At 36.3% G+C, this 16,094-nt stretch overlaps 1 protein-coding gene across 1 annotated transcript in view; it reads right to left on the reverse strand.

Annotated features, from left to right (window-relative positions):
• Positions 1 to 16,094, reverse strand: part of FTO (FTO alpha-ketoglutarate dependent dioxygenase) — a gene marked incomplete at its 3' end in the record, with an annotated part of 251,934 nt that overhangs the window by 170,147 nt on the left and 65,693 nt on the right. The window contains exons 5-7 of the mRNA XM_082005743.1: positions 12,373 to 12,452; positions 10,319 to 10,462; positions 3,973 to 4,092 (exon numbers count right to left, since the gene is read on the reverse strand). Of these exons, the coding sequence (XP_081861869.1) occupies positions 3,973 to 4,092; positions 10,319 to 10,462; positions 12,373 to 12,452 (344 nt within the window). The remainder of the gene's footprint in view (positions 1 to 3,972; positions 4,093 to 10,318; positions 10,463 to 12,372; positions 12,453 to 16,094) is intronic.

A 16,094-nucleotide genomic window follows, 5' to 3' on the forward strand; every position in this document is an offset into this window, starting at 1 on the left:
CTAGACTCAATTCCAACTGTCAGGCTGTAAGCCCCTGACAATAGGCTCTTATAGCTGAAACCATGACATACATCATATGTAGTAACAGTAGCAAATAATGAAATAGATCTCAAAAAGGAAAGAAAAATAATTTTACAAGAAAATAGCCTTGCTCTCTAATTTCAATTTAGTTGTATAAACTGATAAAAGCATGCTATTGAGAATAACAGTAATAACAACTTGACTAGTAAGTATAGCTTTTAAGAAGTTTTACAAATCAAAATGGAAGTTGTGTAGAAAGATACCAGTTACCAGTTTGCATGAAATGCCACTTTGCTCATTATACCTACACAGTGAGTGCACACTTCTGCTTTTACACTACACTTATAAATTAAAAGGTGTGCTACATGTCATTATCATTAGCTGTATTTTAGGATGCCAAAAAGTGAAACAAATGGTGTAACAATTACTTGTGTTTCGGTTATACCATTAAAAATCAGTTCTTTTAAGATCTATGTTTCATTCCTTTAAGTAGACCCTTTATTGTAGGCAAACGGTTAATGCTGTTAAATATAACTCCAAATCAGTCATACTTTTCTCTATATTTTAGTTCTACAATTTTTTTCATCCTGCCAAATTCCCGCATAAATAGGTGGGATTAAATGGAGCCTAGCCTACCTAACATAATTATATATGTTGTGACTTTATACTGCAATGAAACTGATACATTTTAATAATCCCAGTCTTGGCTCTTACCCACTAAAGTCAATAAAGGTTATTAAGGCCAACTGCCATATAAATACATTGCTACATTGCTAAATGGACTGTCAAAGCAGGAAATACAATTCACACCATATAGCACTAGTAGGGTTGTCTTTCTTTTTTTTAAAGGGGCACCAGATACGTTAAAAAAGTGTAAAGATTCGATATTTAAGTACAATCATATATGTTTACTTTTCATTACATAAACAAAAACATTTCATTGATTTACATTTTACTTATTCAAATGTGAATCATTCTAAAACAAACTAAACAAAACAAAAAAAAAGACTGCAGGACTTCTGCAGCTCTTACTGATTTAGCATAGTGTTAAAAGATTTTCATAGCTAAAATAAATGTCAGATTGCAAGGTTTGCATGATATCAGACCCTGAGAGACAAATTGTCTCTCCACTGAATCTCAGAACAGCTACAGCAAGACTTCCTCACATCACATGAGATTTCAGCTTTTCAGACTTCTCTTTACCCAGAAAGCAAAGCTTGTACAGTCTTTTTTCAAATGGTAACTCTCCCTTTGAATTCAGTAAGCATTTATCCTGATGTCGCAGATGATAACGTGTTAATCTTGGATGACTTTTAAAAAAAACCCTCAAACATTTGAATAGCCTTCATATTTTCAAGGGAGGGGGAAAAAGAGAAGAAGATTGGTTAAAATGCTTTGGATTTAATGGTTCATAAATTCATGAGGTAATATTGTGGGAGATGTGATGTTTTATCAGAATGTCATTCAAATGAAAGGTTTAACATTTACATCACAAGAGTGAGCTCTAAGTAAAACTATCCTCAGGGAAAGAAATGCCAGGAATAAACATTATCATAAAATTGTGTGCTTGCTATAATGTACAAAAATATTAAATACAGCCCAAAGGTTTGAAGACACCATGTTAAACTTCCTGCAGTATCATGCTCTGCTGTGACACGGGAATAATTACAATTAGTAGAATCAGAAATTATTTTGGCAACTTTCTCTTCTAACTGCTTTACTAAACAAGTTTAAAAAAAAAAAAAAAAGGCACACAGGGACCTAGACTGACTTTTGTATTACTCTAGACACATATATAAAAAAAAAACCCTGTAAGTCGTTCATCTCACTCATAAAAGTAAGAAAAACACAATGTTTAAGTATTTTCTTTTAAGAAATAATTCCTTTTAAGCAAGAATATTTTTCCAAGACAAGATCAACAATTCTAAGACATTTTCACTTTTAGCGTTTTGCCACGATTTTTCTTTTTTAAAAAATCATCCATCTGAAATTATAAATTTGGAGAGAAACCATCAACTGTAGGCCACTGAGTACCTTCAGAAATACCTTTTTGATTTAACTTAATGCTGTGGAAGCTAAGCATACACCGAAACACTGCACTTTTTATGTTAAATTGCTGTTGAATTTGTTAACCCACAATTGATTTCCTGTGTTATGGAATCTTAGAGATTACAGCTAACTTGAAGCAACAGGGATAATTCTTGATGCTAATGTTACATTTCTATGTATTTTTATTCAGTTAGTGCCTGTTGTTGCATTAAAACTGCGGCTCAACATTGCCCCCTACTGTCATCTTGTGAAACACTAAAGGACAAAAAGTAGGTTAAACCCAAAAAACCCTCACCCTACCTCCAAGTCCCAAATACATCAAGCATCAAATTTACTTAGAGGCTCAACAAAACAGACATTCTCAATTAACATTCTCTTCTGTCTCCTTCAATAGCTGCAATTAATTGTGATTAATATGTTATAAGTCATAAAACATTAAAGCAATTTTTAAAATTTAAATTAGAAGCAGCTTCTGTCTTGGCCCAACCTTCAGTTTGCTGATAAATATCATCCTGAGGCCTGTTGAAAGGAGATACACTGACGCCACCATGTTTCTAATTGGAGACACATGGTAATGTCACACCAATTGCAGAAAACCTAACCCTTGAGAATTCCCGAGTTTGCTGTTTTTCCATGTTCTCAACACACAATGGATATAAAATAACAATCAAACATTCCTGTCTCTACCTCATCTAAGCCTGTGTTACAAGAGAGTAAGTTGTCATTTGAAAGAAAAACAAACCAAAAGATTTTTTTAAAATTATAACGGTCATTCAAGAATGCGAGCACATAAGAACACAAAAATGAGGAAAAAACCACATAAACAAGTTATAAATAATTTATCTCCTTTTGTAGGAAAGTTTAATGTTCACCGATTCCTTGTGGCAACTGATTTCACAAATGAAAGTTCCACTTTTCCACACTTATTTTCCAAGTCTGAAATCAGTTGTTCCTGGAAAAGCTTGCAATACATTTGAGCAGGTCAGGGAGTCACAACATTTGCCTCAAGACTCAAGAGCATGTTCTTGTTGCACCGCACCTCCAGAGATTCAAAAACACCTCTACTACAAATTGTACTGAACATCCTCAGCTACATTACAAACTTCCAAGTCAACTACGGGCAAACTGAGGCTTATGCTGTGACCAGCAGAAATGACTGAGAAGCTTCTAAGGGAGATGTATGGACATGAGCAAGACACGTTTGTCAATGCAGTACCTTCTGTGTACAAATCTAGAAGGAGGCACGCTGGCAATTGTATCAAACACTTACACTAGCAAAGTCTCCCAGCTAAGTCTCTACATAGACTGCAACAGAGAGCAGGCTTAACAGTGCTTGTCACTGAGTCTGTTTGCATGGAAAGCAGGGATGTACTTTCAAGTATGCAGGAAGCAATGTCACTACAATTATTCAAGAAACTAATCTCTTGTTGGTTCTAGCTATGATGTAAGTGTGCAGGTGGACTACAGATGGATAGTTGTACCTCCAGATCATCAAATTTTGCTCTCAACTCTCCTCAGATGCATTCGCCATTGTCGTCATTGGCAGAGCTGGCTACCTTGGCGTTGTATGAAAAAGTTGACAAAGCACAGTTTCACGTACCAATTGGTGCAGTGTAAATCTATGACAGTCATCTTATGAGGCTGACAAACTTGAAAAAACAAGCAAAGTCACGAAATAACTAAAAGCTCCTCTCGGTTTTTTGGATCTTACTTTGCGCACATTTCTTCTGGCTACTGGGGGAGAAAAGATAAGAGGCGGCAGTGGAAGGCTGACATTGATTCTACTTGTCATATGTTCTGAATAAAGTTTAAATCCTGTTACTACAGTACAATTAAAAACATAATTGTGAGTGCTCTCAGAATTAAGCTCTAGAGGCTTTAAACTATAAAACTAGTACTTACCATAATCTCCATTTTTCTCCAAAAATCTTCCAATTTAGCCATAGGCTTAAGCCACCAATCAGTGCACTTCAAATACCTCTTGCCTTGAAACCAAAACTGCCTAAGCCACTCAAATTCAACCTGCAAGATAAAAACATATGGTAGCATAAACATCTACGTTAATTATTTGGAAAAAAGATGGAAAAAACTTGCAGTAATAAAATTGCTAGAATGCAGCCGAGTCAATTGCTATGGAAGGAGAGTGTAGCATTATAACAAAGTACAGTATCTCACACTTGACCCAAGAAGCCCGTTACCAGCTGGGCTGCCAACAGCTTTTGGATGACCTGGCTGTGGGGAGGAGGCGTGTCCCTCAGCACTCACGCTCTCTCTGCTGGGCCTACCGTTGCATCAGAGGCCTCTAACGCAGAGCAAGGCACACGACCCAGGACCGAAAAAATAGCAACATTTGTAAAAAATTTCGTATGCACATGGACATCAACTTTAGATGAGAGAAATATTAGCTTACTAAAATATAATATAAATATGTAACTCAACAGATGTTCTTTAAGGAAAAGAATTCCATTTATCCTAATTTCTACTAAATGTTTTTTCCTTTAATAGTAATCCGTAGTTCTAGTCTTTAGAATTCTGTATTTTCTTTGTTGCAACAGTTACATTTCACACCGAGTTCAAAGCTGCTTTCATCATTATTTGTACCACAAAGAAGTTTTTGGTTATCCCTGCTCGGCTCTGATGATGCAAAGACAGATAACCTGCCAAAGCGAAAGAATGAAGGAAACTGCCCAAAGCTGTCACCTCACGCTTTCTTTCCTGCAAGGGTGAACAGAATGGCTACAGAAACCTGAAAACCAATGTTTCAGTTAACATTAACTAAATGTTTGGTCAATATATGTTAAGGATTACAAAAAAAGATACTTAAATCTGAAATGTATTAAAAGAATATTAAAGCAACTGTGTTGGTAAAATATAACAACATGATTAGTTGGCAGACACAGATCTTAAAATATTTCCAAAAAAACTGACTGCAAGTCTAGGGACTTTTTAGCACAGAAGTTTGATGACATCTTTCCTAACAAAAAGCTGAAGGAAAGTTTGCTTCCTCTACAGTATTAACAAGTTATGAAGGGTCAAGTTATGGTTTCTTAAGAATCAGTATACACAGTTTTGGGAAGGCTGAGCACATCAACAGTTCAACTAGTTTTAAGAACTTAATACTTCTTTTCTTCCCCCACTTCTTTTTGGTTTTTCTGGCCTCTGCCACTGAAAGGGCATGATGTCTGGCAAACATGTTTCAGGAAATGAATCACATGATGCTAGTAACGAATAAAATACAATAAAAAATAATTAAAACCAATGTTACAATACAGCTCATCAGGACAAGAATCTATTTCACTCGATCTGATTTTTGACTAGTCATACTGATTTGTTACATTAATCTATGCAATTTCAGTCAAATTCAAGCCTGGCATCTTGGGCAAATTTTAAATGTATCTTGATCCTCTACAGAATATACAACTTCACATGAGTGCTGCTTTTTGAGTGTAAGAAGTGAAGTTTAGCAACAGGCTAATTAATTTTCTGCAGGATTAGCTGGAACTGCAACATGTGGCTGTTTAATGATGTGGACTGCCACTTACTAGGGCGCCCAAACTCAGGTCCACATTCATCTCACAAGGTCTCAGTTTAGCTCTAAACTGAGTTAATAAAATGAAGGTTGGAGAGAAAAACCATTTCTCCCACCAATTTAGCCATCAAGCTGCTTGACAAGTGACCGCTCTGAACTATCACCCCGAACAGGTAACTGTTGGTTCCTGGAGCAGGGGGGGAATCATCTTGATAAGGCAATGGTGACACGATTACTCTGTCCCTGTATCCTTGTTTTAAGATACATGCACACATAAACACTTAGTTTTGCTGAAAAACTCCAGAGATTCCAGTTATGCTAAGTTTATTTGGTATTTTTAATTAACACATGAACAATTTTTTCACCACATCCATTACTAAGTACATGTTTTAACAAGAACATATGCTATCTGCTTTCCAAGCTCTCTTAAAAGCTCTGTGTCCTCTAGCTTTCATTGAACTCAATTCAGTAATATCTTTTCCTGTAGCAGCAAGGCACCCCTACTGGCTTGCCTCCTTCCACAAACAAGAAGAGCTGTACCAGGAAAAACAAACAAACACACACACACAACAGTAAATACCAGAGAGAGACAGAAAGCTCAATTCTAGCCTTAGTGGTACTCTGAAGTTACCGAACATTCATCTTCTGTGACAAAACTCTCACGTTAACAGCTCTTGCCAAGGATTTTGTCGGAGTTTTTATTTGGAGACTCCCACATATCAGGGCTAACTTTCATTATCATTAGGAAGCATTTTTCATGACTGAACAGGACAAAGTCTAAACGTGTTAACATATAAAAATATATATGCTGAGTATTTTAGGAACAATTTTAATCTCCTAATTAATTTTCACTTAAGACTTACATCTGTGCAAGTAAGCTCAGAATCAGGCCTCATTATGTATAACCTTTGTGTATTTTCAAGTTGTCTTTTAAACAATGATTAAAGGTCAATTTTAGGTTATAGTCAATACTGGGTAGTAAAAGGCCAACACTGGCATTTGACATTTTGTGAGGCAGTGCTGCTCAGTCAATTATTTAAAAGTATTGGTTATTAAATGCCACACATGTAGGTGATCTATATTTTCTCTCTTCTGTACTAGCCAGCCACCAACCATGCTGTCAGCTGACTGCGATGTGCTAAAACATATTAACCTTCCTTTGGCTGTGTACACCACTACCCCTTCCCAGCAGCAACCTCAGTGTCTAGCACCACATGCCTTCAACTTAGCTAGCCCAGGCTTTTCTACATCCCTGTGCGTTCACCACATCAAATTTATCCACTGCTGCCATAAATATAGATTTGCTGTAGTCAGAAGTGACTGTACCTCACAAGCAACAAAGCAACCAATTCAGTTGTAATTTTAATCACGGTAGTCAGGATTTGATAATCACATCTGAGCAAAAACCCTCCCTTTTCAAACTTGAGTACTTACTTTGAAACCTGCTACATTTTCAACACAACTCACAGATACTAAAAAACTTCCTCCAGTGTTTTATTTCATAGAGAACATCTGATTATTAGTTTGGTGTTGGCAAATAAAGAAGCCTTGAAACGACCTCACACAACATGAACTACTATGGGATTTTACATTACTCGGAGCAATGAAAACAAATTTTCATTGAAATGTTAAGAATAGGCTGACAATTTCTGCAGATTTTTTATATGTATGAGCATTTACATGATCTGTCCTGCAGTGTTTTATTACTTTAACAAGTGTTTCCTTGATAATGGGTTTCTCCAGGTCCCCTGTAGCTCTGTTTGGGACACACCCAGTACCTGTATGTATTTTGGAAATTCAAGTGTGATTCAGTAGGGGCAAGAGGTTCACATTCAGTGAACTCTGCAAGACCATTTATTTCAGGATAAATTATTACTGGCCAAACAGCAGTCTGATTGCTTAAAGAGGTAACTTCATTCAATCTCTAACTCTATGCGTGCACTGTTAGGCTCTCATACTTCACAGCTGTCCAGGTAATCACTTCTGTTCACCCTGCTACACTCTGTTCACTGGATATCCTGCCACCGAAGTATTTGTTCAGGCTTCAAGCCCATAAGCTACTTAGACAAGCAGCACGTGAAAACCATTAATTAAGGTTATCTTTACTTACAACTGCAAAGTACATACTGGGAGTGAAGCGACTCTCATATCTAACAAACAGCACATACCTTACAATTACGCAGACATTCCTTTGAAGGCTGTTTTAGTGAGGGAGACCATGACAAAAAAGCTAAGTCTAAAGAAATATTAAACTTCTACCTGGCTGCCTGCTAGAGATGCTAAAAACCTCCTCAGGTTAGCATCTTACTGTTTTCCACAGGAATACCTCTGCCAAGACATCCAAGACAGGGCTCTGACAAATGAACTCTGGGAAATGCAAGATCAGTAAAGACATCCCCCAGATATTCACCCATACCTCTTGTAGAGGTTTCTCTGCCCACCACAAAAATGGAAAAACCAGACTCCACCTAAGCTTCAGGTCTTCAGTTCAAACCCACTTTATCAGCACAGCAAGTCAATTTTCCTGCCCAGGAATACAAAAGTGAAGGCACATTCTCATACCTCATTCTTTCAGACTTGCTTTTAGGCTTTTTCCCTCTAGCAGACACAGATAATGCATCCAGAACTCATTTGGCACAGCAGTTAATTTCAGCACAGACTGAATCTGCACTAAACTACTATAGTTTAGCTTAGTCACACAAAGCCTGATGGTACCATGATGGTTCTGTTGTGGTTAATGATCTCTGATGACTACTTCAGAGATGCCAGCAAGAGGGGTAAAAAAACCACACACACACACACACCCCCCCCGCCAAATCCGTAGAATTTTAGGAGGATAAAGAACTAAAACAATGGCTGCATCTAATTATCTGACTTAAACTCTGTGAATAACTTCAGTTATGACAATACTTGAAAGTAAAACACAACCGTACCACCTCCTCTAGAGACAGGGCTAGTACCTAATTTCAAGCTCATGATCTCTGGTCCAAAAGAATAGGAAAAAAAAAAAAATCACCAGGAGGTTTAGAACTAGCACAGAATGCTGTATATCAGAACAGAAATACACAGGCAGAACTGGATGGCAGTTCTTCATTAATTCTATGTTTGAGTGTTTGTGCAATTTTATCTTTTGTGTTTTAAAATACTAACAAACTAGGGAAAAAAAGCAAAAACCAAAAACCAGTGACCAAATCCCGACCATATCAATCAAATGGAAGACTCATTTTCATCAGTAAATAGTTTGATTCTTCAGAGAAACAAAACACATTCTTGTTCTTCACTTGCTTGAGAAAATTTGAACCTAAAACCTGTATGAGTGCCTGAAAATACACAGACTTACAGAGTGATGAGAAGGTGGGAAGGTTTTACATGGGGAAAAAAGTGGAATTAGCCTCACAGATCCGTACGTTTTCACTTCAGTGATGTTTGAAGAAGAAACATGCATTTACCACAGTGATAAGCCACTAGTAATTTTGTTTACTAGTGCAGTAAATAAACGAAATTTAGATAGCACTTTAACATATGAAATTTATCCTTCAAGTAAAGAGGTGATTTTTGGAAAAAAGAATTAAAAAAAGAAAAGAGGTGAGCGGGTATTCTCTTTTCAAATGAAATATAGATCCAACGTGTCTACTGAATCTAAGTGCGCAATATGTACAAGTTAAACAATGATTTCTGTTACAGTATATCCCACATGCATAACAGGAAACATCCCTGTATGTCACACAGCAAAATTATTCAGGTGACTGCGAACACCAGGGGCTAGTCTCTCACCTGATGTAAACGGCACATGTCTTTGATGTTAAAGGACCCGTGCAAATTTACACCAGCTGTGCATGTGGCCCTAGCTGTGCAAACCACATATGCGTATAGTTTTATGGACTGAGCCTGATTAATGTTTTGTAAAAACCTGCATGCATCAGACTTCTTTAAATTGCTCTAGGAGCTGTTCTGCTAAAAGTCAAGAGTGCAAATCTTTTGCCATCACTATTCTCAGTCTTACCAACGGTAAACACAATACAGATAAAAACACGTTCTACGAAGTTTTAGTAACAACACAAAATATTGTATTTCTCAGCAAATTCTAACTGGAGTGAAAATTACCTATGTAGTACATAGCTCCTAACAGTGATCATACCTAGTAGAAATACCGAACCGCTCTTTCAAAATGTCTGAATACAGGAGTGCTGTAAAAACACACTGATATTTAAGCAAAAAGTGGTTCAGAAGTTTGTAGTAATTGGTTGCTATAGCCGTTTTGAGAGAGATGTTCATCAGTGCTTTACAGTTAGGAACGGCTGAAAGTTTTGTTTCAGGTAGAAGGACAGCTTTTCCAGAGCAACTAAACAATCTGTCATTTTAAGCTCCCAATATATAGTTTTGACTACATTTCGTGTAACTTTGTGTTAGAAAAGTGCTAGAGTAGTTTGGTTCGTCCACCACACTATCAGATTTGGTGTAATATTACTGAAAAAACTCTTTTACTCCACCAGCAGAGGGATCTTAAGAAGGAAAATGAAAACGTCATGGGAATGAAAGTATCAGTCCAAGTTAATCCCAATTACTGTACCCAAGTTAAAAAGTCACAGAAAACACACTTCAAACTTATACAGAGCAATGCCTTGTGAGCAGCTGAACACACTTAATTGCCATTAATTCCATGAGCAGACTGCAACTCTGAGAACCTGGCTGAAGTATTTTCCATGCAGATCATCTCACCTCATTATGTATTTCTTCTACTTGCTTTATAACTGCAGTTTCCAGTGATTTCAAAGATAAAGCCATTGAATCAGAATCAGTCTGTAAATTCTGGAGTGCCAGTTCACATTGTCCAAATATGTATTCCAATGTTCCTCTTGAACACTATATAGATACAAGAAAAAAATGTATAAATAGCTGCTTCAGAACAGTATTTCTCAAATATACTGAACGATTTGCTTCTGAAACAATCAAAGTGAAGGAGTAGAAGGGATGTATTTCTATAACTTTATGCCATGATCTCTTAAACAAAAGTGTAATGGCCCCTAGATTGTCTACATGGTTATTGATACAAATTGTGCAAAAGTGTAATATATCAAACATCTAGCCGACCAGTACAGCATAGATTAAAAGGAGAAAGAAAATAATCCCTTTTAAATTTACTTTACAAATATGGCATTGTCATGGTTTAGCCCCAGCTGGCAACTAAGCACCACGCAGCCACTCGCTATCCTCACACTAGCTTCTGTGAAGAAAACCAGCTCTGTCCTGGCTGAAACCAGGACGGGCATACAAAAACTTGGCCACGCTTTCCATTGCTTCCTGGTCAGTTTCTGACAGTATTTCAGAATCCGTTATATTTGCCTAGTTCTGTGGGCTCCCAGAAACACTAAAATGGAGTTCAGTCAGCGAGTTGTTTACTTACAAGGTATAGATAATATGAACAATACAAATTTGCACTTCTGTTTTGTTTTTTTTTTCCCATCAAATTCCCTTCAAAATTAGAAGGAAACATGTAAAAAAGCTTTTGAAACAAAAAGAAAGAAGATCTACATCTTTTAATTATTTTCAATTAAATATCTGTACCTTTAGTTAAATTTCCTGGAATAATCTTGAATAAGGACCCCCTGGTCTCATATTCTTTGTAAAGAAAAGTTACATACTATAAAACTTGAAGTCATAACAGTTTAAAAAAAACAAAGCGTAATCACTTAATAGAGAAGCTTTTCATACTGTGAAAACAAGCATGCGTTTTCCTGCAAAAGTAACAGATAGCTACTGGTCAGAGCACTCTTAAAATGAGAAAGGAAAAATACAGAATTATTTGTTTGAAAATGTACAGTGTACTTCAACTTTATGTCAAAACACAGTTCAAGCAAGCAGAGCATACATTTGTTTGGCAAATAAAGGCACTTTTTTAATATTACAGCTTATATGCCTGATATGTCCATGTTTGGTGCTATTGCTTCATTTCCATTCCTGCAGAAATTAGGAGCAGGAATGGAGAAAAAAAAAAGAAGCCTATGGATACAATGGTGGTATATTTTGCCTTTATGAAAGAAGAAAGTGGTAATTGCAGTATTTTAAAATGTCTTTTAACAATACATTCTACTCTATTTTTCTGTGTGCTTTTCCATTAGAATACTATGAAAACAAAATGATTGATAACACCATGGAAAGGAAGAGGGAGGAGAGACTTAGTGAAAAAAAGGCACTTGAGACTATCAGGCTGAAGCCTTGTTACCTCAGAACAACTCAGAGAAGGGATTCTGCATCACTTCTCTGCTTCTTCAATCCTCAGACGCACAGAAGAATCCAATTTAAAGAATATTCATATCTGCTCTTAGTTGTCCTGACCTCCTAAAGGCCATTTTTGCCAGTGGACACCACTGACGTGTTTTGAGTATTTACATCTCATCACGAATACTGCCTGCATTTCAGCTAGGACCAGGATGTCAACACAGAAAAAAAGTTTTAAAAAACTGAAATGTTTTAATTTTGTAAATGTAAAAATACAGTTGTTTCTACATTTCTTCCGTAATCCATGACGTGTGGTGTGGCACATTCTTAATTCATATCTTATAGGTTTAACTGTGAGTTTAGGCAAACTACCAATACAGAAACAAGTGTATCTCGATCCAAAAAGAGACAAACATCAGCTGTTCAAGAAAGCAGTCTGAGTCATGCGCACAACTGTGAACCACAGTTCTGGATAAGACAACATGATGCTACATATACGGTACCAGAATATTAGTTTTACGAATGACCACACAGCAATCCACTTTGATACTTACATCTGCCACTCTGTGAGTTGAGCTGAATCGAGGTGAAAAACCAGCCAGAACACAGTGCTGATGTGTCATATTGAGATCATCTAGGGACAGATTAGAAAACCTCAAGTACAGGGAAAAATTATATTTAATAAAACTTATTCTAGCTGAATATAAATTAAAGACATTAAGTTCAGCAATTAAAGGAAAAAAAAATAGAGAATTCATTCAGATAGTGCTATCTCCGTAGAGCTCTAATGTTTAGCAGAGCATGATACCTATTCACTGTCCTAGTCTTACAGAGATCTCTATTCATATTAGTTTTCTCTCAGTTTATACAGTTTGTAAGTGTCAGTTTCCCCACCTCTTAGAGGAAAAGTTCAAGTAAACAAATTAACTATTTCAAAGTTGAGGATCACTATAAAGAACAGACTACTCAGAAATTACAATCTCTTTTCTCAAAAAAAAAAAAAAAAAATCACTAAACAATACTGGTATTTCTTGAAAAAAGAAACAAACAAAGAGAAAGAAAAAGACATATTATTTCATCTTTTTATCTGAAACTTATCTGAAATTCTCCCTTCAGCTCAGAGCCAAGAAACCAGGAAGCCAGAAAGCACAATCTGCTCAAAGACCTGTCTCCAAAGCATTTCATTTGTGACTTTCTTGTAGCCTGCCAGAGGGCTGTCATGGACTTAAGTTCACAAACTGGCAAACCAACCACTCCACAAACCTCTGTCGATGGAATCTACTTGGTTGCCATCAGAGCTTCATCAAAATCATCATAACTGAAGAACGCTTGAATTCTGACAAATTAGCACTTTTTAGAGGAAACATATTCCTCTGGAAAAGTTCAGACTAGATCTAGTAACACCACCCACGTGTTATGTTGAAAACCATTCATGAAGTGCTTTCAATTCAAACAGTTTTGGGGTTAAAAATATGCTGCCCTCTCAATCAAAAATTTCTGTAAAATCACTCCTGGGTTACAGTCTTGGAAGTTAGTAGGAAGAGACTAAAAAAACATAGAAAACTAGGTGACCTGAAGTGCCAACAAACAAAAAACCCTCATAGACAAAATTCAAAGGGGACGGGAATTGAGACCTACAAGATGCTAGTTACCTTGGAGTTTTCAACAACATCTATTCTTCCAAGGAACTCAGCTTCAGTCATCTTAATACAGCATGATGAGAAATCATCAAGCTTCATTCTTACATCACATAAATATAAGTTCTCTTGAAGAGATCAACATTTGCATACATGAAACCTGATATCCCAAATTCCTACTGATTTTTGAAAATGCTCTTCTGACCATAATTACAGATTATCAGACTGAACAGAACACAGTATGTGAGGTTTAATGGTATTCTCCTTATTACTGAAAAAAGATATGCACTGAAACTTTCACTTCACCGTGCAACAAGTCTGAAACGTCAAAACTGAGAAAAGTCTAACAAATAAGAATTCAGAAAGATGACTGAATTTATCCTAGCTCTAAGAACTATGTCTTCTTTTTATGAATTTTATAAGCACCTTTTAACAAAGTTCATATCCCAGACAGCAGATAGAGTCACAAACTTGAAAAAAATAAAAACAAATTTAAATTTTTAAATAAAAATAAATTTTTATTATAAAAATAAATAAAAAGAATTTATGTAAGGAATAGGCAGACAAGTGTTAAGAAACAGGATTGAATTCCCAATGAGAAAGTTTAGATGGGAGGCTTATCTTCTATTTGCATGAGGCTTGTAATTGGAGATGAATTTGAAAAGCTTGAAAAAACGCTCCAACACAAACAAAAAGAACATAGAAAAAAGCCATTTTGTACATAAATATACAAGGGTTAAATTGCATAGAGCCAAGTCTTGCAAGGTCCACAGAACAATATTACCTCTGGACACGGCAATATTTAAATATCACAATCACTTTCAAGTACTATTGCAACAGAAAACAAACCTAAAAACCTCTACCACCCCATTCAGTGCCCATTCATTGCAGTGTGTTTTATGTAGCAAATACAGCATTAAAAGCATTACATTTTGATTTGCACCTTCATTCAAACCCCTGGCAAATCTTTCATCGTCGACCTCCCCCTTGAAATTGCTTCCAAGTGTCTCTAATCCTTTACGACTCTTAGAAAGAAGCCTGTAATTTCATTTAAGAGTTTATAATTAATCTAAAACTGTAATTGTACAAAAATAGTTGAAGCTTCATGGATTGCATGTCTCAAAGGATATTTGAAAAAATACATTCTAGGTCTTAAAAGATTACAGTAAAGATTTGCTTTTCTTTTTCTTCTAAAAATGTATTAATTGAGAAGAAAAAGCACTCTTGTTAAATTGGCCATTGTACGTTTGGCAGCAAAAGTTTTTATTCAAATACAGAACACTACACCCAGATTACCACATGTGTTTTAGAGACAAACTAAAACTGTTACCTTCCTTGGACAGCCGTTTCAAAACTACCGTAGCACTCTCGTGGTTTTAGGTAAAATACAATACATATTGAGCTAACATCAGTTTTACATGACTAAACACTGATCAATAAGGTTTGGAAAACCAAAAGGCAGCCTCTCCAGTATTACGCATCACATAAAATACATGCACATAGAAGCAGGAATATATGTACCAGTCCTGCTTTGGAAAACTGCATGCAGGCAAGTTATTTGTCCGACAATTCTCCTGAATTTGTGGTGAGGTAAAAGCCAACATGGTGTCTTTTCTGACACAAAAGAGTGGGCCCTCATCTCACCACAAATTCAGAAGAACTATGGCAGGGACATCTCATTTCAATCTGTATTACAAAAACAAAACCCCACAAAACTTACGTGAACTGTATAATGCACAAGAAGTGACTTTTTATTTTGAGTCACCCTTAGCACCAACTTAGAAATGTATTTAGTACACAGTTTCAAGAACTATCACACAATCCCTTCTCCCTCTTAAAAGTTTGTCCTTCCATATGGATACTTATGAGCTGCATATGCCAATTAACTAACTGCTAGGTAAGAGACAAGTTTTGAGAACCGGCCAACAATTTTCTGCTTACATGACTCTTGCTCTCTCAAAGCTTTCCCAGGTCCATGAAAAATGCTGTCACTTGCACAGACTATTTTTCTGAAGTCTGATCAGGCTTTTCACTCGTTTACAAGTTTTAAAACACTACAAATTATCCAAACTTAAAATAGTAATTCTAGAAAACAATCAAGAAAAACTTAAGACATCCAATGCATGCTAGAGTGCAATCCTGACCAAGAGAATTTTCTCAATCAAAGCCTAATCACCTGCATTACAGGTATTCATATTTACCTGTATTAACAGGATACCATTGTGCCACCAGTCACTATGCAAGTGTGGATAATCACTTGCACGTCAGGCAGTACAAAGCCTAAATCCGTTTCCCCAAACTACTGACAACATTGCAAAGGGCTTCTTTGCACTCTAAGGAGCACAAGTTGGCTGGTAACAGACACTTGGTATTTGAATACTGGAAAAAATAACTTAATTTTTCTTTCTGAGGTGGATCACCTAAGAAACAAGGAGACAATTTCCTGCGTACAAGTATATGGCAAAAATCTGTATTCCTTTTAAATGGATTGTTTTATTCTTTTACTTCTGCTACTTTCTGCCTGCCGCTTCCCAATGAATCATCTGTCACCTTACGGCCAGATCCTATTATAGGGCTACTATAGCTGAGGCAAGATTTATTAAAAGAAATTTATCAAATGTATGATTGTGTTCAAGTGG

This window comes from Phaethon aethereus (assembly GCF_964289735.1).
Source record: "Phaethon aethereus genome assembly, chromosome: 13".
NCBI lineage: Eukaryota > Metazoa > Chordata > Aves > Phaethontiformes > Phaethontidae > Phaethon > Phaethon aethereus.